The 25,899-nt window shown below is 45.0% G+C and overlaps 1 protein-coding gene across 1 annotated transcript in view; it reads left to right on the top strand.

The window, feature by feature from the left end:
• Positions 1 to 9,523, top strand: part of LOC115479778 (KN motif and ankyrin repeat domain-containing protein 1-like) — a 170,847-nt gene extending 161,324 nt beyond the window's left edge. The window contains 4 exon segments of the mRNA XM_030217970.1: positions 4,258 to 4,356; positions 6,767 to 8,036; positions 8,340 to 8,341; positions 9,449 to 9,523. Of these exon segments, the coding sequence (XP_030073830.1) occupies positions 4,258 to 4,356; positions 6,767 to 6,850 (183 nt within the window). The 3' untranslated portion in view covers positions 6,851 to 8,036; positions 8,340 to 8,341; positions 9,449 to 9,523.
• The last annotated feature ends 16,376 nt before the right edge of the window (positions 9,524 to 25,899 follow it).

Raw genomic sequence — 25,899 nt, 5'->3', positions numbered from 1 at the left:
TCTACTTTGTTCTTCGTTGCTGACTCTGCCTGTATCTGGATTACTCTGCCTACTGGATTACTCTCGTGTCTGCTGCCTGCCCACTGACTCTACTACTACTACTACTATTTAACATTTCTAAAGCGCTACCAGGGTTGTGCAGCGCTGTGCAATTAACAAAGAAGGACAGTCCCTGCTCAAAGAAGCTTACAATCTAAAGGACAAAAAGTGCAGTCAATCAGGATTGAGGCAGTCTAGATTTCCTGGATAGAGGTACAATGGTTAGGTGCCGAAATCGACATTGAAGAGGTGGGCTTTGAGCAAGGATTTGAAGATGGGTAGGGAGGGGGCTTGGCATATGGGCTCATGGAGTGTATTCCAAGCAAAGGGTGAGGTGAGGCAGAAAGGGAGGAGTCTGGAGTTGGCAGTGGTGGAGAAGGGTACTGAGAGGAGGGATTTGTCCTGTGAGCAGAGGTTACGGGTAGGAGTGTAAGGGGAGATGAGGGTAGAGAGGTAGTGAGGGGCTGCAGATTGAGTGCATTTGTAGGTTAGTAGGAGAAGCTTGAACTGCATGCGGTACCTGATCGGAAGCAAGTGAAGTGACTTGAGGAGAGGGGTGATATGAGCATATCGGTCTAGGCGGAAGATAAGACGCGCAGCAGAGTTCTGAACGGATTGAAGAGGGGATAGATGGCTAAGTGGGAGGCCAGTGAGGAGTAGGTTGCAGTAGTCAAGGCGAGAGGTAATGAGAGAGTGGATGAGAGTTCGGATGGTGTGCTCAGAGAGGAAAGGGCAAATTCTGCTGATGTTATAGAGAAAGAAGCGACAGGTCTTGGCTGTCTGCTGGATATGGGCAGAGAAGGAGAGGGAGGAGTCGAAGATGACTCTGAGGTTGCGGGCAGATGAGACGGGGAGGATGAGAGTGTTATCAACTGAAATAGAGAGTGGAGGGAGAGGAGAAGTGGGTTTGGGTGGAAAGACAATGAGCTCGGTCTTGGCCGTGTTCAGTTTCAGGTGGCGGTTGGACATCCAGGCAGCAATGTCGGATAAGCAGGCCGATACTTTGACCTGGGTTTCCGCAGTGATGTCTGGTGTGGAGAGATAAAGCTGGGTGTCATCAGCATAAAGATGATATTGGAAACCATGAGATGAGATTAGGGAGCCCAGGGAAGAGGTGTAGTTTGAAAATTGAAGGGGTCCAAGGACAGATCCCTGAGGAACTCCAACAGAGAGCGGGATGGGGGTGGAGGAAGATCCATGAGAATGTACTCTGAAGGTACGGTGGGAGAGATAAGAGGAGAACCAGGAGAGGACAGAGCCCTGGAACCCAAATGAGGATAGTGTAGCAAGAAGTAAATTATGATTGACAGTGTCAACAGCGGCGGATAGGTCGAGGAGGATGAGGATGGAGTAGTGACCTTTGGATTTGGCAAGGAACAGGTCATTACAGACTTTAGTGAGTGCCGTTTCTGTCAAGTGTAGAAGGGCGAAAACCAGATTGAAGCGGATTGAGGATGGCATGAGAGGAGAGAAAATCAAGGCAGCGGCTGTGAACAGCGCGTTTGAGTATCTTGGAGAGGGAGGGTAGGAGGGAGATGGGGCGGTAGTTGGAAGGGCAGGTAGGGTCTAGTGATGGTTTTTTTGAGGAGTGGTGTGACTACAGCATGCTTGAAGGAGTCAGGGACAGTTGCAGTGGAGAGAGAGAGGTTGAGGATATGACAGATGGGGGGGGGGGTGACAGTAGGAGAGATGGTGTTTAGTAAGTTAGTGGGGATGGGATCAGAGGAACAAGTGGTGCATTTCGAGGAGGAAACAAGGTGGGCGGTTTCCTCCTCGGTGATATCAGACTCTGCATGTACCTGGATTACTGTTGTGTCTGCTGCCTGCCTACTGACTCTGCCTGTACCTGGATCACTCTCTTGCCTGCTGCCTGTCTGGCCTTCACGTTCATCACCCCGCTTCCTGCTCCATCTTGTAAGCCCCGCAGGCCGCCCGCACCTAGGGGCTCAACCTCTGGGGAATGGCGGTCAGCACAGGTGAAACCAGGGGTTGTCCGGCTGCCAAGCAGAACCTGGTCCGAGTATCAGGCTCAGCAGCGCTCTACTTGGTACAAGAACTCACAGGTCTGACAGCTATTCTCTAAACATATTACAAATCTTATATCATATTACAGAAAAATTGGACAGGAATTAGAGAATTAGAAGTTTTTTATTCTTACTCACTAGCACAGCATCAGATATCAGTTGCAAGTTGTAGCAAACTTACAAAATCTAACATCAGTATCTCTGGTAATTATAAGTAATCAGACTAGTTATATAAAGAAGAGAAAAAGGAGGAAGGAACAGAGAGAAAGAAGGGAAGAAAGAATGAATGAAAGAAAGATTCTTAGCTATAGAGACTTAGTTTCTACGAAGGGATGAGAGCACCCCCTTCGGGAAAAAATAGGCCATTGGACGGATCTGAAACTCTCTTTCCAAGCATGGCTAGTTTTTCAGAGTTTATTTCTCTGCAGCGTGGTTTTATAGGCTGTGGTGAGCATCTACCTCTCCTCTACCCTGGACCAATCATAGGTGCTGCATATGTGCTGGAGACTTGTAATTGGGTCTTTCATATGTGCTGGACGCTTGCAATTGGTGTCCTTGCCATACTTCTTCTCAGTAAATTACATTTGTAACAAATTGTACCAGGTAGCTGAGTTGCTCTAGCAACGGGAGGTCCCATCAGAGTTTGTGACCAGCCAGAAATTCCTGCATGTGGCTGATAGTAAAGAAAGATTGGGGATGGGAAATAGTGTAGCATACCTGAAGTAGAACATTATAGCTAAAACTTATAGACAGGAGCTTCTTCCAGACTCCTAATCTCACGATTATCACTGCGAATCCTTTCTCAAACTCATTTACCAATGTTTGCCTCTAAGACAAATCTCCCAGATTCATTGTGTAATTTCTATTACTAAGGAGCCTCTTTCAGGCTCAGAATGCCCTGTCTATCACTGAGGTTCATAATCCATAACTGTTATTGAGGATCCTTTACCAAGTTCAGTCATGATCTTCCAGGTTTATCTTTGTATATTTATCATTAAGAAGCCTCTCCCAGGCTCAAACCTCTCTGTCTATCACTGAGGATCCTTTCTCAAATTCATTTACCCATGTCTACATACGAGACACCTCTCCAAAACTCATCATGCCATTTGAATAACTGAGAAACCTCTTCCAGGCTCGTTATCCCATAACTGTCATTGACGATCCTCTCCCAAACTCGGTAACCCACACATATCATTGAGAAGCCTCTCCCAAGCTCATCAGATCTTCTGTGTGACTGTCAATACCTCCTTCCTTCCCAACTTTTCCGTTTTACACTTTCTCAGATTGTTAAATGATCATTGATTGGTCCTGCCTGGACCATGAGTTGTCCAACTCGAATCCACTAGGCAAAGTGCCTTCTTTTTTACTGATCTTGCTTTCTGGAATAGTCTGTCATAGGATATTTATAGTGAATTGTCTTTAACATGTTTTAAAACTTGTCTGTTTCAGCGGGCTTATAGTACTTGATTGGGCTTGATATGTTCCTGACCACCTTTCCCAGCTTAAAAACCTATGAAGGTTCTCTCTTCCTATCCTCACTATGTAATTCTTTTCTTTTTCCATTGTGGCCTGTTCACTGCTTTGACCTCCTCTTCAGCTAAGGCGGTATAGAAAGTTTAAATAAATGTAAATGTAATATAGAGGCCCACCATCCTTCTCCCATGCCTCAGTGCCAGCTATCCTGGTCCAGGGCTGCCGAAATAGCCAGGCCTGGGGAAGAACCGGACTGCCACAAGCTGCCGCTTTACTCACACCACCCCTCCCAACTCACACCGCCGCTCCTCCCAACTTGCACTACCGCTCCCGCCCCCTTACCTTTCTGTGTTTGCCTCCAAGGGGGGGGGGGGGCGGGCCCAGTGCCAGCAAGCTGCTTCCTGCTCCCACAGTCTGTCCTGCTCCTATCCATGCCGGGAGTCAAGACCCCAATGATTGCATTAATGCAATCATCCGAGTCCTGGGCGGCACACAGGAGCAGGGGAGGACAGACCCGGAAACAGACAGGCAGCAAGAAGAAGCTTGCTGGCACCGGGCCCAAGTCCCTCCTTGGAGGCCAGGCCTGGGAAATTTTGCCCCCCCCTGCCTCCCTCTCAGCAGCCCTGTCCTGGTCTATTGAAGCATGCTGATGCATTTCCCTGTTCTTGACCTTTACAGAACATGCAACTGTGCTGTACCAGTTTGTTTTTTTCTCCTCCAGGATGGCAGCAGTGCTCTCTCTGTCGCTGTGGAGGCTGAGCAAAAAGACATTGCCACGCTACTGTATGCACACATGAACACGTCTAGGACACCATTGCCTGTGAGTATCCATCTACCAAAGACACTCTAACAAATTTGGAATTCACCAGTGCATCCAAAAATGTTCCAGGAAGATAAGGAGGTGGAGGGGTCAAGAGATCCTGTATCTGTTGATGGGTGTCAACACTTAAATGTGCCTGTTGGACCAGGGTTGCACATGATTCTCAGTCAGAAACTTCCATTACAGCATTGACTTATTATATCAGTACTTCATATAATCTCCAGCACATTACACAGGCAGGAGGGCAAAGCACAGAACAGCCAAATGGCACATCATGTTCCCCTGTGGGTCTGACATTTACCTGCTATGGATTAGTAACTGCTGATCCCTGGGAGAGACCTGAAAAGACATTTGGAGGGAAGATTCTGAGAGTAATGCACAGAACAGAGAGAGCAGGGAGCCAGAATACCATCAGTGAGCCATAAGAGACAGGAGAGAGACTTCCCCAACCCTCCCAGAACATCAGGGATAGGGAGGTGACAGATTCCCCCAGAACATCTGTGAAAGGAGCAGGAGAGACTAGTTGGGTAAGAAGAAACCCTCCAAGCATCAAGTAGGGGCAGAGGTCCTTCAAGCAATTTAGGGTGGCCTTGAAGACTCACTTTTTTTGAAACCATGTTTCCTGATTTGGGGAAGAGGAAGGGTGTGGATCACAGAGAGAGTATGAATCAAGGGAGGTGGGTTTGGTAGTAGTTCTTACTATTCTACTTTTATTTTATGTGTGCTATCCCTGTCCTGTTGATCCTTTAGCACACTTTTCTCCGAGGACAAGCAGGCTGCTTGTTCTCACTGATGGGTGACGTCCGCGGCAGCCCCTCGAATCGGAGATCTTCCCTAGCAAAGACGTTTGCTAGGCCTCACGCGTGCACACACATTGCGCATGCGTGACCGTCTTCCCGCCCGAACTCGCTCGTGTTCGTCAGTCTTCTTTTTTCCGCGCTCGGGATGGCTGTGTTCACCGTCGTTCTGTGCCCTGAGGAGACCCTCGCGCTTTTCTTCCGTCCTTCCGTTTTGGAAGTCTTCTTTTTGTTCTACTTCGCGTGTTCTTAAAAAAAAAAAAAGAGAGAAAAAATTTTCCTTTATTTTCGAGTTCTTTTTCCTGTGTAAGTTTCCTTTCGCTTTCGATAGCGGCCCTGTTGGCCACTCGTATGGGTTTTTTCTCCCTTTTATTTTTGGTGCCTTTGCCATCATCGTGAATTTTTATTTCGCCGGCGTGATTTTTCATCCCATGTCATCGAAGCCTCCCAGCGGCTTCAAGAAGTGCACCCAGTGCAACCGGGCTCTCTCGCTCACTGATAGGCACGCTTCGTGCCTTCAGTGTCTGGGGGCTGGGCACAGTCCTCAGGCCTGTACTCTCTGTTGTTTGTTAAAAAAGAGAACTCAGGCGGCGAGATTGGCCCAGTGGAACGTTCTGTTCGGGGCCTCGCCCGGTGCTTCGACGGTTTCAGTATCGATGTCATCGGCCGGTGCATCGACGTCGGCGGTACCGAGGTCATCGACCGGTGCTCCAGCGTCTACAGTACCGAGATCATCGTTGGTACTGATGTCGTCGGAGGGTGCTTCTTCGTCCGGAGTGCAGGTGAGGGCTTCCCCTGCCTCGAGAGCTCCTGCGGTACAGCCCCCCCGGGATTGACCTTCTTCGGACCCAGCCCCGAGGAAGAGGCGCTTGGATTCGACATCCTCCTCGTCGGTACCCGGAAGTTCTGGTGACGTGCTTCGTGTGAAGGCAAAGAAGCATCAGCACCGGTCACCTTCCAGACGTGGTACTGAGAGCTCTGGGTCGCCGAGGGAGTCTGACGCCAGTCTGCTGTGGGCCTGAAGTCTGGAACAGAACTGAGGGACCTTGTGATTGTTTTGAGCGGCAAAGAGATCCACCAAGGAGGTGCCCCACACTTGAAAGATCTTGCGTACCACTCGGGAATTGAGTGACCACTCATGAGGTTGCAAACGTCTTTGCTAGGGAAGATCTCCAATTCGAGGGGCTGCCGCGGACGTCACCCATCAGTGAGAACAATCAGCCTGCTGTCCTCGGAGAATATCTTCTACAGGTATGTAGCTTTCACTTTCTGGTTTTCTGTGTATTAAGTTGTAAGCCTGTTTAATGAATGTTTTATAAAGGGTGGTATAACAAGTTTAAATAAGTAATAAGGGGAGGAGGGAGACTCCCAGAGTATGAGGTGGGGAAGGAGGAGAGATAATTAAAACATCAGACATGGAAGGAGAACGAGAGCACTAGGTTGGGGTGGAGAAGATAGCATAGGTCATCTGGCAGTGACTTGCTCCTGCAGTTTCCCTATATTCTTTGTAGTTTGTCTGTGTTCCCTGCAGCTTCCAGGAATGTTTGAAAGAATGAACAGTGGTAAGAAGCCACAGAATCCTGATAATTGCTTTCCTGTTTTGTCTTGTTCAGCAGGAGACCCAGGTGCTGGCTGAGAATAGCCTCAAGAGCCCCCTGGATCAGGAGCCAGATGTAAGCAGCTCTGTGGGTCTCTGAATCTCCCTTTCTTTCTTCAGGAACTTTCAGTCACGGCCTGATCTGGGCCTGCAGTGATGTAGCCTCAGCATGCCCTTTCGCCTAACGCATGGTTCTCACCCGTCATGGATTCCAGCGTGCTCCTGCAGTGATGCTCACACACATTGCATGATGCAGCCCCCTCCGCTGCAAGGACAAGCCACATCCCAGGTCTCAGGTCCTCAGTATCAGGAGTGGCTCTTCAGCCCTCACACTATGCATCGACAATCCTCATATCTCTTGGCTGGTCTGTACAGCCCAGATGGCCTCTGTATTCCTATCTGTTCCCTTCCCTGAAATTTCAGGGAATCTCATTACAGAAACAACACCTGTTTTGTTTGGACTTGCTTAAAGTTACCAGGAGGTGTGAGTATTTGAGACCTCATCTCACACAGGATACAGATGTTTCTTATGCTAGAAAAGGAAGTTGTATCTGTTGACTTCTGATGCAAGCATCAGTGGATTTGATACCCATATGTATGCATTACCCTATGTATCTATGTAATATTTTTATTTTAAAGCATGGACTCTTGTTTTGCCACTCCTGTAGCCAGATTAGCTAAACACTTTATCCTGTAGTGATCTGCTTGCAGGTAACCTTATCCAGTGACATGGGGATGGTGTCTGCCCTATAGATAGTCAGGATTTAAACTCTCTTCAATTCATAAGCTTTTAACATGTTCATGAGGCTCTCTAGTGTCGCTAGAATTCAATATATCTCCCCTAGGGAAAAAAAAAGAGAAAGAAACGATTCCTAAGGATTACAAAACAAAGAAACAGAGAACATGATGGCAGATAAAGACCGTACAGTATATGGCCTATCCAGTCTTCCCATCCAACCCAACTGCTGAGCTGTACAGTCCCTTCTTTTCCCATAGAGATCATCTTTTCTTGCCCCATGCAGTCTTTATCTCCACTACCTCTGCAAAGAAGCATTTTATTAGATTACTCCTGAGTCAGTCCCCTTTCAGCCTCATCCTATACCCCCTCATTCCAGAGCCTCCTTTCAGTTCAAAGAGACTTCTTCCAATATATACATATTGAGATTTTTAAGTCTGGCCCCTTATGCTTTATGATAAAGATCACTGACCATTTTGGTAGCCACCCACTGGACTGACTCCATCCTGTTTATATCTTTTTGAAGCCCACACAAGACCAATGGGATGAAGTTTTTTTTTTGTTTTTTTTTTTTATAACTTTATTTATACATTTCACATATACAGTACCAAGAATACCTCTTGTACAATCAAGGAGAACTGTAAGAACATTTTTACACTAAAAAAAAAATCTCCATCAACATACTCTCCCGCCTCCCCTGTTAGTCCACAACTGAGGCCAGGGACCAAGCCACTATTCTGGGAAAAGTAAAACCAAAATTAATCCACTCAAAAGAAAAAGGCACTGTAGGGAGTCATGGAAGGCCATTATAGCTGAGGTGGAGATGTTACCACCGCCCCAGGTGCCGGAGAAGGAGTCCCCCTGCCCCCCCGGGAATCCAGGAATGCTTTTAATTGAACCGGTTCAAAAAACACATATTTTACAGCATTCAGCTTCACCACACATTTACAGGGATAATTGAGCCAAAAAAGGCCCCCCAACTGAAACACAGTGGGGCGCAACTTAAGAAAAGCCTGTCGCCTCCTCTGCGTTACCTTGGTCACATCAGGATACATCCGTACTTGTACATTCAAAAACTTTTCTTTCCGATATTTAAAGAATAACTTCAAAATCCTATCTCTCTCAATCTGTGTAACAAAAGTCACTATAAGGGTAGCTCGCTCCCCTTGCCCCTCTTCCCCCTCCAACTCCCGAATAAAGTCCAAGGTGTCAAACCGCCCAGCAGACTCCTCGCTAGCAGCCCGCTCTCCATGAACCCCTCTCTTGAAAGGCTGTAAGTAATAAATCTGCGAGATAGGCGGGCATGCCGTCTCAGACACCTTCAACACCTCAAAGAGGTATTTTTTAAAAGTCATTATCGGTGCAATCAACTGTTGTTTGGGAAAATTGATCACTCGCAGAGTATTAGCCCTCTGCCGATTTTCAAGCGCCTCAATCTTCCTGTGCAACCATTTACTATCAGTAATCATAGTAGTCTGTACAGCCTGAACCGATTTAATAGCCAAATCATGGGCCTCCGCTCTTTCTCCCACAGTCTTTATTTGCAAGCCCAATTGAGTAACAGTCTCGGTTGGAAGCTGAGAGGCCTGTGACAATAATAACATTTTCTGGGACAATGAAGTTTCCAAAGTAAGCAATGCATCCCAAATAGTTTCCAGTGTAAAGTTTGGAGGTTTTGGCAAAAGTGAAGACTTACTCAAAACTTCAGCACTCCTCTGGGATCCCATAGAGAAGCCGGCCTCCTCCTCCGTCTGTTGCCCCCCTGGAGCGCCGCCTCCCTGCACGCTGGAAATCTCCCCTTCCGGGGCCTTCTGTGCTCTCCTGCCGAGAGCAGGTCCTGACTCTGAGCCATCCGCCCCCTCCTCGGAGGCCAGGAAGCCCCGTCCGCTCTCGGCTCTCATCGTCGCCGGCATGGGAGGCGGTTCCCTCACCTCCTGGCTGAGCTCCGTCAATGGGATGAAGTTTTAAAAAAGAGGTGACAGGTATTAATATAATCCAGTGGGGAATTAGTCCCAGCTCTAATCCAAATCTAATACATGCACCACCTGGAAAAGCAGATGTAGTATTACCACAAATACCCACTGGTGTGTGATAGCAGTTGGGTGAGGGGAGAGCAGAGCAGCTTGTTAAACCCAAACACCTCCTGAACCTCTTGGAAGTCTGTGGTGGCACACTGGTGACACCTGGTGGGCAGATCCAGTGGGTGCAAATATACTCGGTGCTTGAGCTATCTGGTCTTTGGATGGGGGTTGGAGGGTTAAAAATAGGGGTTGTTGTGAATGAAAACTTGTACCACTATAGCCCTAGTGGGGGCTGGTTATGATGAAGGTGGAAGTCAGTGGTGTGCTGGAGCAGGCTCTCACAGGCTCTCGAGAGCCGTTTGTTAAGTTTTTAAGAATTTTGGGAGCCGGTTCTCCATGGCTACTTTTAACAAATGGATCCCAAAATGTGGGCTTGGGCCCCTCCTGAATTCTCTTTTACTTTGCTGGCGAGAGAGAGCCCCCTGTTAACAATTTACCAGCACACCCCTGGTGGAAGTCTATGTGAACAGGAAGAACCTGCAGGGCCAACCCTTGCGCCTCCCCCACCCCATATATAATTTAATATTTTCCAACCCTGCAAAGAGTCACTTTGTAGAAATAAATTGTTTTCTCCTTCTAGTTATCTCTCAAGTCGATGTGGACTGGGAAGCTTCAGCTGTGTCTTCCCTGTTCAGAACCTCATCCCAGCCCCTCCAGAGATCACGGTCAGGAAAAGCACAGCCCAAGCCAAACAGCTTGTTTACCTACAGCTGTCAGGAGAAGTCTGGCCAGCTCAGTTGAGTGAGCTTTAGCCAAGTACACTGTGCTACTCCCTATGTGAAAGCAACAAGTCATGAGATGCATCAAACAATTGGAACTGGCTGAAAGACCCCCCCCCCCCCCCCTTCCCTTGCAGAACTTCAACCATTAGACAACTTGGTCCTCCCTGCTGCAGTAAGACAAAGGGTAACACAAGATTTCTAATGTGTAAAATAATCACAGAGCAGGGGGAACTGGAAACCTGAAACCAACAAGAAATGAACACCTGAACTCCCTCCCCATCATCCTAATCTTACAAGATTTAGGAATGTTTAGTAATCTGAAAATCTGATTGTCTGTGTGCACCCCATTCCTGAGAGCTGCCAAGTAAACCAGTTTGAGGAGGGAGTTTTAGGCCAGTCCTCAATGTCTAACAACCCCATCCTAATGCATTATGAGACCTACAGTACTGATTTCAATGAGTAGATTCAGGGACCACAAATGCCACACTGCTTTAAGGATGTGAGTTCAAAATTGGAACTGACTAAAAAGTCTCCCTCCTGGAACTACGTAATTTGTCAGATCTTCCTGTCTCCTTTGCTGTTTCTAGAGAAAGCCTCAGGGGAGCCCTAGGCCTGTTGAATGTCCCTTGCTACAGCCATTTAACACCACTGCTCCTTCACCTTCCTGCGGTCTGTATGGTGCTTTGTCCATCATATATAAATGTGAAGTGTTTAACTGTGCATATTTACAGCACAGTCATGCAATTTTATTTCCAGATATGTAACAAGCCTTCTTTACAGTATTTATGCAGACTAACAGATCTTCAGTTAATAAAAACTGCCTTTATTTTCACTGTATGAGAATGGGTTTTATTCAGTTGATTTCACTTATGTTTGTAAGCAGGAAGCTAAAAATAGTTCATGCTGGTCAATAATGTTACTAGTTTCCAGCCCTGAAGGAGATTTGCTTCATCTCCCTATGCAAGCTTCTGTCTTTATTTTACCTGGTCTGTTGAGTGTGTGAGGGAAGCTTGCACTGGTGTTGTCACTGTTGCACCTGTCCATTATATGTGTGTGGGGGAAACACTGTCCTGTGGTGGGGCAGTGTATGTGTGTATGGGAAACACTATGTGTGTGGGGGAAACACTGTCCTGTGGTGGGGCAGTGTATGTGTGTGGGGGGAAACACTATCCTGTGGTGGGGGAAACACTGTGCTGTGATGGGACAGTGTATGTGTGTGGGGGAAAAACACTGTCCTGTGGTGGGAGTGGGGCAAAGTATATGTGTGGGGAAACACTGTCCTGTGTTGGGGCAGAGTATGTGTGTGGGGAAAACACTGTCCTGTGGTGGGGGTGGGGCACTGTATGTGTGTGAGGAAGCACTGTCCTGTGGTTGGGCAGTGTATGTGTTTGGGGAAAACACTGTCCTGAGGTGGGGGTGGAACAATGTATGTGTGGGGGGAAAACACTGTCCTGTGGTGGGGGTGGGGTAGTATATGTGTGTGGGGGAAACACTGTCCTGTGGTGGGGGAAACTGTCCTGTGTTGGGGGTGGGGCAGTGTATGTGTGTGGGGGAAACACTGTCCTGTGGTGGGACAGTGTATGTGTGTGGGAAAAAGACTGTCCTGTGAGTGGGGCAGTGTATGTGTGTGGAGGAAACACTGTCCTGTGTTGGGGGTGGGGCAGTGAATATGTGTGGGGAAACACTGTCCTGTGGTGGGACAGTGTATGTGTGTGGGAAAAAGACTGTCCTGTGAGTGGGGCAGAGTATGTGTGTGGAGGAAACACTGTCCTGTGTTGGGGGTGGGGCAGTGAATGTGTGTGGGGGAAACACTGTGCTGTGGTGGGACAGTGTATGTGTGGGGGAAACACTGTCCTGTGTTGGGGCAGAGTATGTGTGTGGGGGAAACTTGCACTGCTGCTGCCTGTGCTATACTTGTTCTGTGTGTGCCTGTGCTGTATGTATTCTGTAGAGGGACAGTGTTTGTGTATGTGTGTAAGGGAAACTTGCACTGCTGCTTCCTGTAGTGTGGAGTGTGTGAGGGAAGTTTGCACTGCTGCTGTCTGTGCTGTTCTGGTTTGGTGGTGGTGCAGGTAAAAGAGTGGGAAGTGGACCAATGACACCAGGAAGCTGTAGTTGATTCATTTTATACCACCATAACTACAGCTTCCTGGAGTCATTGGTCCACTTCCCACTCTTTTACCTGCACTTCTGACTTCATGGGATTTTGTGTTCAACCACCTAGGTGGAGCACTCACCTTGTCACTCTGGTTTGGTGGTGGGGCAGTGTGTGTATGGGTAGATTTCACATTGCTATTTTCTAATTCCAGCAAACAATATGTGAAGCAATCACAAAATTCTGAGTTTGGAAAAATGAAATAGCAGAACTTGTTATTTGTAGTCTAACTACTCCAGGGGAAGAAGCCTTGGGGGTAAGTCCCAAGACAGTGGACTGGATTAGAAACTGGTTGAGTGGTAGGTGACAGAGGGTGGTTGTAAATGGAATGTACTCTGAGAAGAGAATGGACAGAGTGCCTCAGGAATCAGTCATGTGACTGGTTCTATTCAACATCTTTTAGAGTGATACTGTTGAAGGATTAGAAGGAAAAGTTTGTCTTTTTGCAGATGATACAAAGATCTGCAACACAGTGGACACCATGAAGAAAGAAGACAGAAAGAGCAGCAGTGACCTAAAAAAGCCCGAGAAGTGGGTGAGGGTTTGATGGTTAAAATTCAGTGCAACAAAGTTCAGACAAGAATCTGGGATGCAGAAATCCAAGAAAATAACACACGGAGATTCGGCATTAATCAGGAAAGAGACCTCAGGGCACTAATGTCCAATGATCTCAAAATGGTAAAACAGTGTGATATGGTGGTGGCCAGAACCAAGGGGACTCTGGGGTGGCAGGGACACATGGAGAGGCACAGTTGTTAAAAAGGAGACAATAATGCACACTCTGAAGGAATATAGAAAGGCTAGAAGCATTCTAAGGCTAATGGTGCAACATCTATTCAGGATGGAAAACAGCCAATGAGGACAAAACAGGCGCCACAGTTCTCAAGCACTGAAACTTCATAGGCATCACCACACTGAGAAAGATCGAAGGTCCATCAAGCCTAGTATCCTGTTTCCAACAGTGGTAAAACCAGGTCAGAAGTACCTGGCAAGTACCTGGATTTTATGCTGCTTATCTCAGGAATATAACAAAATATTTAAACACACATGAATACAAGTGTATTGCTTCTTCAGCTTATTGAAACCTTTTGGATTTTTACACTGGATACTATAGAACCAAGGGGCTTGAACACTTACACACAGTGGAGTTGTTTTTTCTAACATAATATTCCCCTTTTGATATAAGAAGTGAGCTATTCAGTTCTTGTCTCTGGTTGTATGGTTTATAACAAACACGTACACTGGTATTGGAATATTTCCATATCAGTCCTAGAGTGATGAGTAGGCACCAAGTTTAACAAATTTTTTTTTCAATGTTTTTCAATTTTCTCCATTTCCTAATATATAGAAAAATCTTTTGATATGTTAAAACTTTTGCCACAAACAAATGGTTAATCAAGGAGTGCTTGCTCGAGACATACAAGATGAATATCAACAGTGGCAGTTTTCTATACTAGTCTTAGACAGGGCTTTTATTTAGTTAGAAGACTGTGTTAAGGACTTTTATTTTGAAGCTAGCTTCACAACCAGCTGGCATGGCTGAGCACTAACAAAAAGACGCCGTGGCCATTTTTGAGAGAGACAGAGTAATGCTGCAGTTGCACTTGAGACTGTTACTTGGTAAGCTAACAGCAATTTTATTTAGAATACAAGTAATTATACAACTAATATGCCTTTTAGAACTATTTTGTAAGTAACTTTGTGCTGCATCTTGTTTTTGGTTTTAGAACTGGTGACTCCCCCTTGAAAAAGTAGCCACGAAACGGGGACCTGTCGGGGTTTTAAGAGCACCAACTTGTTCAAGCTAAGTGCTGTATAAAATTAGATGATAGCATATTGATAAATAGAAATATATCTTCATATATAAGATTAGCAAAGGGTGGTGGAGGTTCAGTCAATGATTAGACAATACACACAGATAATACACCCAGTCAGTGGGTGAAAAATCAAATAACCTCTATCGTGTGTCACATATGAGACTACTCCACTCTCAATAAGCTGAAGAAGCAATACACTTGTATTCATGTGTGTTTAAATATTTTGTTATATTTTGATGCTCGACAGAGCATAGGCACAATTGTTTGTGTTATCTCAGGAATAAGCAGTGGATTTTCCCAAGCCCATCTTAGTAATGGTTTATGGACTTTTTTTTTTAATTTTGCTATATTAACCACTTTTAACTCATTCTCTGGCAATGAATTCCAGAGTTTAATTACACACTGAGTGAAGAAAACTTTTTTTTTCTTATTTGTTTTAAATGTACTGCTTAGTAGCTTCATTGTGTGCTCCCTTAGTCCTTGTATATTGCTTGTTTACTCTTCCCAAAAGTACATATACCTATTCTACTCTACTTAAAATTTTATAGACCTCTATCATGTCTCCTCTCAGCCATCTCTTTTCTAAGTTGAATCTCTTGCCAGGATTTCCTGTCCATTTATATTTTTTCTCATTCCTCCTTTTCCTTTCAGCTTTCTTCAATTTACTTTTCTGCCTCTCTGTCCAGATGTAATTCTTTCTTACTATTTAGTCTTTAATTGCTCTCTTTTTACTGGGTTTACCCACAGCTTTCCAACTCCTTCCCTTATCCCAGCTCTCCTAATCCACTTCCTCTTATTCCCGTCTCTCAATAACTCTATCCTTTTTCTTTCCCCCTAACATCCGGTGTCTGCCCCTTCCATCCAGCATCTGCCCCCTCTATCTGCCCCTTCCATTCAGCATCTCTCCCTTCTCTCTCCCCTCTCTTCCATTCAGTGTCTGCCCTCTCTCTCCCTTCTATTCTAAATCTGTCCTCTCTCTCTCTGCCCCCTTCCATCCAGTATCTTCTCCCTCTCTGTCCCCCCTCTTCCATCCAGCATCTGTCCTTGCTCTCTGCCCTCTTCCATCCAGCGTCTTTCCTCTCTCTGCCTTTTTCCATCCAGCGTTTATACTGTCTCTGCCCCCTTCCATCCAGCGTCTGTCCCTTCTCTCTCCCCTCTCTTCCATCCAGCATCTTCCCTCTCTCTCTTCCCCCTCTTCCATCCTGCATCTGTCCTTTTTTTTCTCTCTCTCTGCCCCCTCTCTTCCCCCCTCCATTCAATGTCTGTCCTCTCTCTTTCTGCCCTCCTCCATCCAGTCTGTCCTCTCTCTCTTCCCCTTCCATCTAGTATCTGCCCTCGCTTTCTCCCCCTCTTCCATCCAGTGTCTGCCTCTTGTCTCTCCCCACTTCCATCCAGCATCTGCCCCCCTCTTTCATTGAGCATCTGCCTCCTCTCTCTGTCTCCTCCCCACTCCCCAAAACACCCACCCCCATCATTGCTGCTCATCGCAGCCATAAACATGGCTGCCATCTCTGCCCCAGAACAGGAAGGTGACATAAGAGGGGGTGGGACCGGCAGCCGCACATATGGAGAGTTGGCCCCACAATGGTTGCAACTTGTTTTGCTGCTGCTGCTGGTCTGGAGAAGCAGTATAGAATTCCATGTCATATTTATCATTCTCTATCATTCCCATACAAGTAGCAAATATACACTGTAAGCCTGTCATATTTATCAGAGGATTCCTATATAGAAAGAGGATGGAATCAAAGCAAAATTTAAATGATCTTCCTATTTTAAAAAGGGCATAGAGGAGTGTATCAGCAGGTACAACTTTGTCCACAAAGACTGGATGGCCCATACAGGTCTTTATCTGCTGTCATTTACAGTGTTAATATATTACTATTTAAATCAGGGGTAGGCAACCTGTGATCTGGTACTGAATTTTAAGTGCTTTGTGAGACTATGGGAAGTATACACAAAAAACATCATTAACCAAAGTTTTGGTGTCTTTTAGTTTAGTTTATTGAGTGCTTCAGAGTAGTTTATAATAAATAATTAGAGGGGGGGGGGGGGGGGGGGGAAGGAACTCCATCCAAAATCTAGAAAAGGACAGCAAGGGAAGAGGAAGAAAAGAAAATACTGTATTCCTCAAATGTTTTCAGAATAGTCACTCTAGCAGTTTGCTTCCATCATTTATAGTCACACTTTTACTTATTTATTTACTAATCACAGAAGATAGATGGAGTTCTGTGCATTTCTGGCTCAGACATCACGTAATGTTGTGGCCTGCTAGGGATGTATATAAAAGTTGCCCACTCCTAATCTAAATCTATAATATGCTTGGATGGTGTCTCTCTGTTAGCAACTGGTTGGGTTACGTGTGTGCCACCCCAATGCGTGGGGGCCATGTGAGCCAGCAGATGGAGCCAGGGCCTGTGATGGCTCGATTGGCACGTGGTTTCAAAGGTGAGGTCAGTGATCAGGCAGGAATGGGGAGGGGCACCCAGACATAATAGGCCCGACAAAACAGCCTTGTAACAAAATAGCCCTTGACAAATCAGCCTCCAACAAAACAGCCCTTGACAAAATGGCCCCTCCCACAAAATAACCATTGACAAAATAGCCCCCTTAACAAAATAGCCCCCTAGAAAAAAATAACACATCACAAAAAAAGATGATAAACTACAAGTGAAATCACTGATAAAGGCTCGTACTAGCATTGCATCATATAAAGCATCCTATATAATAATTCTCACCTCAAACGTTCTGACTTGCCTGGGACCATGGCTCATTCTGAGTTGGTCTGCTAGGCTCCGTAGATCAGGCTGACATCACCATAGCCATTATGATGTCAACTTCAGAACCCAGGGGGAAAAAAACATGCCTCACAGCTGATCCATGTCCAGAGGAGGATCGCTGGACATGGGTGGCTGGAGGGGGGCAGGGGAGAGAGGAGGTTTGCTGGACATGGGTGGCAGGAGGGGGGGCATGGGAGAGAGGAGGTTCGCTGGACATGGGTGGCTGCAGTGGGCACAGGGGGAGAGGAGGGTCGCTGGACATGGGTGGCTGCAGGGGGAGAGGAGGGTCGCTGGACATGGGTGGCTGCAGGAGAGCTGAGGAAAACCTTGCTAGTGCCCGTTTCATTTGTGTCAGAAATGGGCCTTTTTTTTACTAGTATATAAATGAACAATATTCTATAGCTACTAACTGGTATTCATGATCTGTTCTGCTGTTTAAGGAAACTATTCTTCCATCAACATGCGAATTTTAAAAAACCCAATATTGTCATCATTTTCATAGTCTTACCAACCATATCCTGTTTGGCAAAGTAAGATTATTAGGAAAAAATGCTGTGTGCTGCAAGGTAAGTTCTCCCCCTGTCTGATACTGTTTGGGTTACTTTGTCAGAGGCCATATTCTAGGCAGCCTGATCGGGCCCTTTTGTCGGGGGGCTAATTTGTCAGGGGCTGTAGTATGGGCAGGCCATTTTGATAGTGGCTTATGTTGGGAGCTTTTTTGTCAGGGCTATTTTGACCAGGTACCATGGGGAGGCAATGTGCTAGTGTAAGGACAGGTACCAGATCCATGGGGGCGGTGGGCTCTTGACTGCCCCTAATACTGAACAAACTCCTTCACTATGTACAGGGAGGGGCAAATTGTATTGAGTTTAGCACCATCAATTATTTTAAAAAGATGGAGGACAAGCAACAGCAGCAGGGTGAAGAGTGGAACCCAATTCTGGTGAATTTCACTGGGTATCAGCTAGTCAATACATATATTCCATGTCATGTAATACATAAAGGTGGTTAATAAATCCCAACAAATCAATAAATAAATACATGTGCATTATAACCCCAGAATAACATATCCATATCATATATTAAGAACTGGAGGGATAATGTGTAAGGTGATCAAATTTGCTGATGACACAAAGTTATTTACAGTTGTTAAATTGTAAATTTATTAGACTGGGTATCCAAATGGTAGATGAAACTTAATGTGAGCAAGTGCAAAGTAATGCATGTAGGGAAGAGGAATCCAAATATAGCTATACAATACAAGGTTCCACATTGGGAATCACTGCTCAGGAAAAGGATCCGAGTATCATTATTGATGATATATTGAAACCCTCTGCTGCCCCTCCGAAGGGACACCACCGTGTCGTGGTGGAGGGGCTTCAGTGTTTCATCGACTCAGAGGGCTATGCTGTAGGGTTACCCATATCAGACAGGCCTCTGAGGAGAAACCAGACAAAGAGTGTCCCACACTGGAGGATCCAAGATGGCGTTGAGGGAGGACGTACATTAGTTGAGTTCCCGTTTTACGCCAGAATACCTGAAGAAGTAGGCATGCTCCCCAGAGAATGGGGAAGAGAAAAGGTAAAGCCGTGGTGTTGTCCTCCTCAAACACGGCTCGGGTTCCCACCACTTCTCAGCCTACTTTGGAGAGATTCAGGGTCATAACGTCGGGGATATCGGTTCCTGCTTCGGGGAACAGCAAGGCTTTATTGCCGAATCTCAGTGGAGAGGGAGTGACTTTGAGTCCCCCTGTTGGCATGACCCCTCCAAGACCCGGAAACAGTAACGCTTCGCTATGGAGGTCGACAGTGGAAATGCCCGACGAGGGTCAGGATTTTCACGCAACCCGAGGAGGTCCTGGTGCAGCATCGACTCCAGATAATAAACCAACTGGGGGATTGGAGAGTGAGTTCTCTCCCCCCCCCCCCCCCCCCCCCCCCTCGAAGATATCTGGAGCGGTTTCTGTAGAGAAATTGGACCTGGTGAAGCCAAAAAATGTCACAATGGACGCATTATGAGAAGCGCTGCAGAGTGTGAATAACTTTCTTCTTCAGATGTTTAAAATTTTTCAGGAATAAACATGTGAATTAAAGAATTTATATCAATACTTATCTAACAAAGTGGAAGTCCAAGATATAAAAATAGAGACTTTGACTATGGAATTTTTTCTTTTATTGAACTGTTGAAGAAATATTTCTCTGATAATTTGCAAACATTTTCTGATAGCCACCCTCCGGTGTCTAAAGCAATTTATATTTCCCCTAAATAATCTTCTTTATCAGAGAAAAGAGATGTGAACTTAACTGATATTTTGGAAAAGCTATATTACTAGTGACTTTCACCTTTGATTTAGATAGGAATAATGTTTTGAAATTGTATTTCCGACACATGGTTGATAGTTTTTTGGGTTCAAAGATAAATATATTTCCTGACTTATCAGGGGAATCGCAGACTAGGAGGTGTGAACTCTTGGCTTTTAAGCCAAAGATCATTGCCCTAAGTGGGACCTTCCTAGTTCAATTCCCTTGTAAGCAGTGGCGTAGCCAGACTGCCAATTTTGGTGGGCCTGAACCCAAAGTGGGTGGGCACAAAATTTTCTCTCTACCCCCCTCCCCCAGCAAAATGTAGTCACACTCAGATGCATTTGTCACAAAGGGTAAAGTGCTGCTTTTCAGTGCATCAGATTTCAGACAATTTATTTAATAGCCTAACATCCTTTTCAGTGAGCTTTCAGAGGCCAAAACCTCCTGCCTCAGGTCAGTATAATGCTGTTACCTGACCTAAGGAAGGAAGTATTGGTCTCTGAAACTTTATTAACACCATATTACTTTATCCTAAATTAAAAATAAAATTATTTTCTTTACCTTTGTTGTATGGCCATTTACGTTTTCTCATTGTGTTGCTCCCAGTCTCTAGATTCTGCTTTCCTTTGTTTTCGCTTAACTCTTCTGCCAGGGTTTCCTGGCCATTTATCATTTTTCTCTCCTTTTTCTTTGCTTTCTTCAATATTTTTCTGCCTCTCTCTGTGTCCAGATTTAATTCATTCTTACTATCCATTCTTTAATTTCCTTCATCTACTTATGGCTTTTCATCTTTTTCTCACCCTTGTTCCCCCCATGCCCCTTCCTCTTATTCTCCAGTCTTTCACTACTCTCCTTTTCCATCCAGCATCTTCCCTCTTTCTCTCCCCATCCTTCTACCCATCTACCCTCTCTCCTGATCCTTCCATCTAATGTCTCTCTCTCCCTCCTTCTAACCAGTGTCTATCTCTCTACCCTTTTCTGTTCAGTGTCCCTTCTCTCTCCACATCCTTCTAGTCTCTCCCCTTTCTCTCTGCATCCTTTCATCCATCTCCCCTCTTTCTCTCCCCATCCTTCCATCCAGTGTCTCTCTCTCCCTATCCATCCGTTTTCCCTCTTTCTCTGCCATCCTTCCATCTGTTTTCCCTCTTTCTCTCCCAATCCTTCCATTTTACCTCTTTCTCTGCCCATCCTTCTGTTTTACCTCTTTCTCTCCCTATCCATCCGTTTTCCCTCTTTTTCTCCCCATCCTTCCGTTTTCCCTCTTTCTCCCCAGTCCCCATCCTGCCATTCATTTTCCCTCTCCCGATTCAGGCCCACCCAATTCAGGCCCGCCAGCCCCAGCTACAAAAAGAAGAAGCGCTCAGCTGATTGAGCTAAGTGCCACCACCAATGCTAAAGACGAGAAAAAATGTTTAAAAAAAAAAAGCACGGCACCACAGGCAGCCTCGAAGCATTGGCTGCTGGCTCTGCAGGCTCCTCCCGTCTCTTACGTCACTGCCCCTGCTTCGCTCCAGGGGCAATGACGTAAGAGACAGGAGGAGCCTGCAGAGCCAGCAGCCAATGCTTCGAGGCTGCCTACGGTGCCGCGCTTTTTTTTTTTTAAACATTTTTTCTCATTGTTAACGTTGGCGGTGACTCTCAGCTCAGTCAGCTGAGCACTTCTTCTTTTTGTAGCGCCGGCCCTGCTGCTCAACAGGAAAAGCAGCAGTGGCCGGCAATGGGAGCAATGGGAGTGGGCGGGCCAGAGCTGAAATTGGGTGGGCCTGGGCCCACCCAGGCCCACCCGTAGCTACGCCCCTGCTTGTAAGTGTTCTATTTATTTGAATTTTAATAATTACTTATTTGTTGAACCTAAGAAATTACAAGAGTTTGTGGAGTTGAAAGAACAGATGAAGAACCCTCTGCAGCAACTTCTTTTAGTTACCACTGTACCGGCTGCAATTACCGATTAACCTTCCTCCCTCAGAAAAAGTGAATTGTAAGATTAACCATTTTGAGTTTTTCTTTGAGATTGTTTTCCTGATCTTGGATCTCCCAGTTGTGGACGATTATATAACATATATTGGTGGGAGAAAATGTTTTCTTTTTTAATATCAATTTCTGTTTTTCCTTACATTTATGTGATAAATGTGAATGTAATTAAGTAAAATTATAAATAAAATGAAAAAAAAAAAAAAAGAAACCCTCTGCTGAGTGTACAGTGGTGGCTAAGAAAGCAAATAAAATGTTAGGAATTATTAGGAAAACAATGGTGAATAAAACAGAGAATATTATAATTCCATGGTTTTACCAAAGGTAAATCATGCCAAACAAATCTCATTGAATTCTTTGACTGGGTGACCGGAGAATTGAATCGTGGACATGCTATGGACGTAATCTACTTAGATTTCAGCAAAGTTTTTGACACGGTTCCCCACAGGAGGCTCTTAAATAAACTTGATGGGCTGAAAATAGGACCCGATGTGGTAAACTGGATTAGGAACTGGTTGACGGACAGACGCCAGAGGGTGGGGGTAAATGGAATTCGCTCGGAGGAGGGAAAGGTGAGTAGTGGAGTGCCTCAGGGATCGGTGCTGGGGCCGATTCTGTTCAATATATTTGTGAGTGACATTGCTGAAGGGTTAGAAAGTAAAGTTTGCCTTTTTGCGGATGATACTAAGATTTGTAACAGAGTGGACACCCGGGAGGGAGTGGAAAACATGAAAAAGGACCTACGGAAGCTAGAAGAATGGTCTAAGGTTTGGCAATTAAAATTCAATGCGAAGAAATGCAAAGTGATGCACTTAGGGTGTAGAAATCCACGGGAGACGTATGTGTTAAGTGTGGAGAGTCTGATATATACGGACGGGGAGAGGGATCTCGGGGTGATAGTAGCTGAGGATCTGAAGGCGACGAAACAGTGTGACAAGGCGGTGGCCGTAGCTAGAAGGTTGCTAGGATGTATAGAGAGAGGTGTGACCAGCAGAAGAAAAGAGGTGTTGATGCCCCTGTACAAGTCGTTGGTGAGGCCACACCTGGAGTATTGTGTTCAGTTTTGGAGGCCATATCTTGCTAAGGATGTAAAAATAATTGAAGCGGTGCAAAGAAAAGCTACGAAAATGGTATGGGATTTGCATTACAAGATGTATGAGGAGAGACTTGCGCACCTGAACATGTATACCCTGGAGGAGAGGAGAAACAGGGGTGATATAATACAGACGTTCAAATATTTGAAAGGTATAAATCCGCAAACGAACCTTTTTCGGAGATGGGAAGGCGGTAAAATGAGAGGACACGAAATGAGATTGAAGGGGGGCAGACTCAAGAAAAATGTCAGGAAGTATTTTTTTATGGAGAGAGTGGTGGATGCTTGGAATGCCCTCCCGCGGGAGGTGGTGGAGATGAAAACGGTAACGGAATTCAAAAATGTGTGGGATAAACATAAAGGAATCCTGTTCGGAAGGAAGGGATTCCTCAGAAGCTTAGCCGAGATTGGGTGGCAGAGCCGATGGGGGGAGGCGGGGCTGGTGGTTGGGGAGTGGGCCTTGTTCTGGGCAGACTTCTATGGTCTTTGCCCTGAAAATGGCAGAAACAAATCAAGGTCAGGTATACACATAAAGTAGCAAATATGAGTTTAAAATTGTTGGGCAGACTAGATGGACCATGCAGGTCTTTTTCTGCCGTCATCTACTATGTTACTATCGTTACTTTGTATCGCTCCATGGTGCAATCCTACCTTAAATATTCTGTTCAGTTTTGGTCACTGCATCTCAAAATAGATATGATGGAATTAGAAAAGGTAGGAGAAGGGCAGCCAAAATGATAAAGGGGATGGGATTACTCTCTTATAAGAAAAAGCTAAAGAAGATAGGGCTCTTCAGCTTGGAGAAAAGATGGCTGTAGGGAGATATTATAGGTCTATAAAATCCTGAGTAGAGTGGAACTGGTAGATGTAATATATTGCTTGTTTACTCTTTTCAAATGTGCAAGGAATAGGGGGCACGCAATGAAATTACTAAGTAGTACATTTAGAACAAATTGGAGAAAATGTTTCTTCACGCAATGTGTGATTAAGCTCTGGAATTTGTTGCCACTTGGTATAGCAGGAATTGTAAAATATTTGGACAACTTCCTAAAAGAAAAGACCATAAACCATTATTAAGGTGGACCTGGGAAAGTCCACTAATTCCTGGGATAAGCAGCATGAAATCTTATTTTACTCTTTTGGGATCATGCCAGGTATTTATGGTCACTGTTGGAAACAGGATAGTTGGTTTGATCAACCTTTGTTCTGTCCCACTACTGCAGTGATTCCCAAACTGGGTTCCATGGAATTCAACTTTCTTCAGGTGTTTCTCGTCAGTGCGAGTTCTAGCTAGTCGAAGCAGAAGGGCTCCTTGTGTTGGGTGGAGGAGGAGGAGGAAGGAGGAAGTGGGATTCCACCATTAAAAAAAAATTGGAAATCACTACAGTACTGTGATGCTTATGTACTTCTATGCAGTGATATAAATTCTTCCAAAGTGGATGCAGTGCAGGGGGCCCCAAGGAAGAAGGGGGTCCATATGCAGATGTTTTAAAATCTTTTGAGGCAGACTGCCCCACTCCGAGGGCCCATAATTTGAACTTTTGGTAACAGAGCTCTCATGAGGACATTTAGGGCATGGCCTCCAGCCCTGCCCCACTCCTCCCCCACACCGATGTCACACAGCCTGAGGCACAAGAGGAGTAGAGGCTGACCACAGACTGAATCAACTTGGGAGATAATGCTGAGAAAACGCTTTATGGATTATTCAAGTAGAGAGGTGTGGTAGCTGTGTTAGTCCACTCTTAAGGTTATCAATAAACCATGGAAAAGAAAATAAGATGATACCTTTTTTATTGGACATAACTTAATACATTTCTTGATTAGCTTTCGAAGGTTGCCCTTCTTCGTCAGATCAGAAATAAGCAAATGTGGTAGCAGATAGTATATATGAGTGAGACATCCAAGCATTACTTTGACAGTCTGACAGGGTGGGGGTGGGTAGGAGGTATGCATGGGGACATCAAAGCATTTAATTGATATTCTAACAGGATGAGTGTGGGTAGGTGAGAGGAGGGTGGTAAACAGAGAAATACAATTTTATGGTTTATATAGGAGTGGAGGAGTGGCCTAGTGGTGGACTTTGGTCCTGGGGAACTGAAGAGCTGAGTTCAATTCCCACTTCAGGCACAGACAGCTCCTTGTGACTCTGGGCAAGTCACTTAACCCTCCATTACCCCATGTAAGCCGCACTGAGCCTGCCACGAGTGGGGAAAGCACGGGGTACAAATGTAATAAAAAATAATGGGCTAGAAAACCCAGATCCTTGCTAAGTCCTGTCTATTGGGTGTCAAAATATTCAATCATTCTGTATTGTTTTAAAGTTACCTTTCAGGATTCTAACTATGAAATCACTGGTGCAGTGTCCTGGTCTTGTAAAATGCTGGCCCACCAGGGTGGGAACCTGACTGGCACTGGCTATCTTCATGTGATGTCTGTGCAGATTGAATCTTGTCTTAAGCATCTGGCCTGTTTCTCCAATATAGCATCCTCCCTTATTCAAGGGACACAACAAGGCGTCTGCCTCAGGGGTCACAAATGAGATTCTAAAAAAACATATGAATATATTATACATATATAATAAAGCATAAAAACATGTATACATTAAAAAAATTATGCTATATAATAGAATTAGAACATATATATTTTTTGTAAGAATTCAACAGCGCATATGGACATCTCAGTGGTTAAGAAACCTTCAAAATGGATTCCCGCAGGACAAACAGATCCACTTCTTTGCTGATGTCCTGTATGTTCTCAAAATGAGATGCTTTTATGTTTTAATAATAATGGAATGAGGAGGGGTTGATCATATTAACTGTTGTGTCTGCCTTTAATGAATAAAAATTCATATCCATGCTATGTGATCAGTGTAGAACATAGATTCCTTGGATGTATTTGAGGTTGGTTTGTTTGTTTTTTGGCATAGAAGAGCAACACTTCAAACTAAAATATGTTTTGTGCACTCAGGCATAAAGGATGTGGCACATTTGCTCATTCAGGGTTTAAGAGGTCAAAAGATGCAAAAGGGTCAGTGCATTTTGCACTTGATAGAAATAAAGAAGACTGCTGTAGTCATTGTAATAGCTTATGTGGAGAATTAATGGTATAGTTATTCAGTGTTGTGATACCCTGAGCAAACAAATGACCTTTGAAATTATGATACTGCTTTTTCATCCTCAGAGATTCCTACAACAGATTTTTTTTGTACAACTTTCTTATAGAATATCAAAGAATAGGAATATTCCCTCTTTTTTTAATTTCACCTTTTACGCGTTATGTTCTCTCAACAATTTGCTTTTTCTTTTTTGCCGCTTCTGTGAGTTGGTGTTTTTGTGACGCAATTTAAGGATATTGAAACGGAAAAACATCCAAAAAGTGGCAAATTACATTTGGATGTTTTATTTGCCAAAATATCCAAATCACTATTTTAAAAAAATATATTTTAAAGATGTTTTAGCCGAGATTGGGTGGCAGAGCCGGAGGGGGGAGGCGGA

This window comes from Microcaecilia unicolor, chromosome 11 (genome assembly GCF_901765095.1).
Source record: "Microcaecilia unicolor chromosome 11, aMicUni1.1, whole genome shotgun sequence".
Classification (NCBI taxonomy): domain Eukaryota; kingdom Metazoa; phylum Chordata; class Amphibia; order Gymnophiona; family Siphonopidae; genus Microcaecilia; species Microcaecilia unicolor.
Note: the sequence above shows the minus strand (reverse complement) of the source record. Positions and strands in the feature narration are given on the sequence as shown.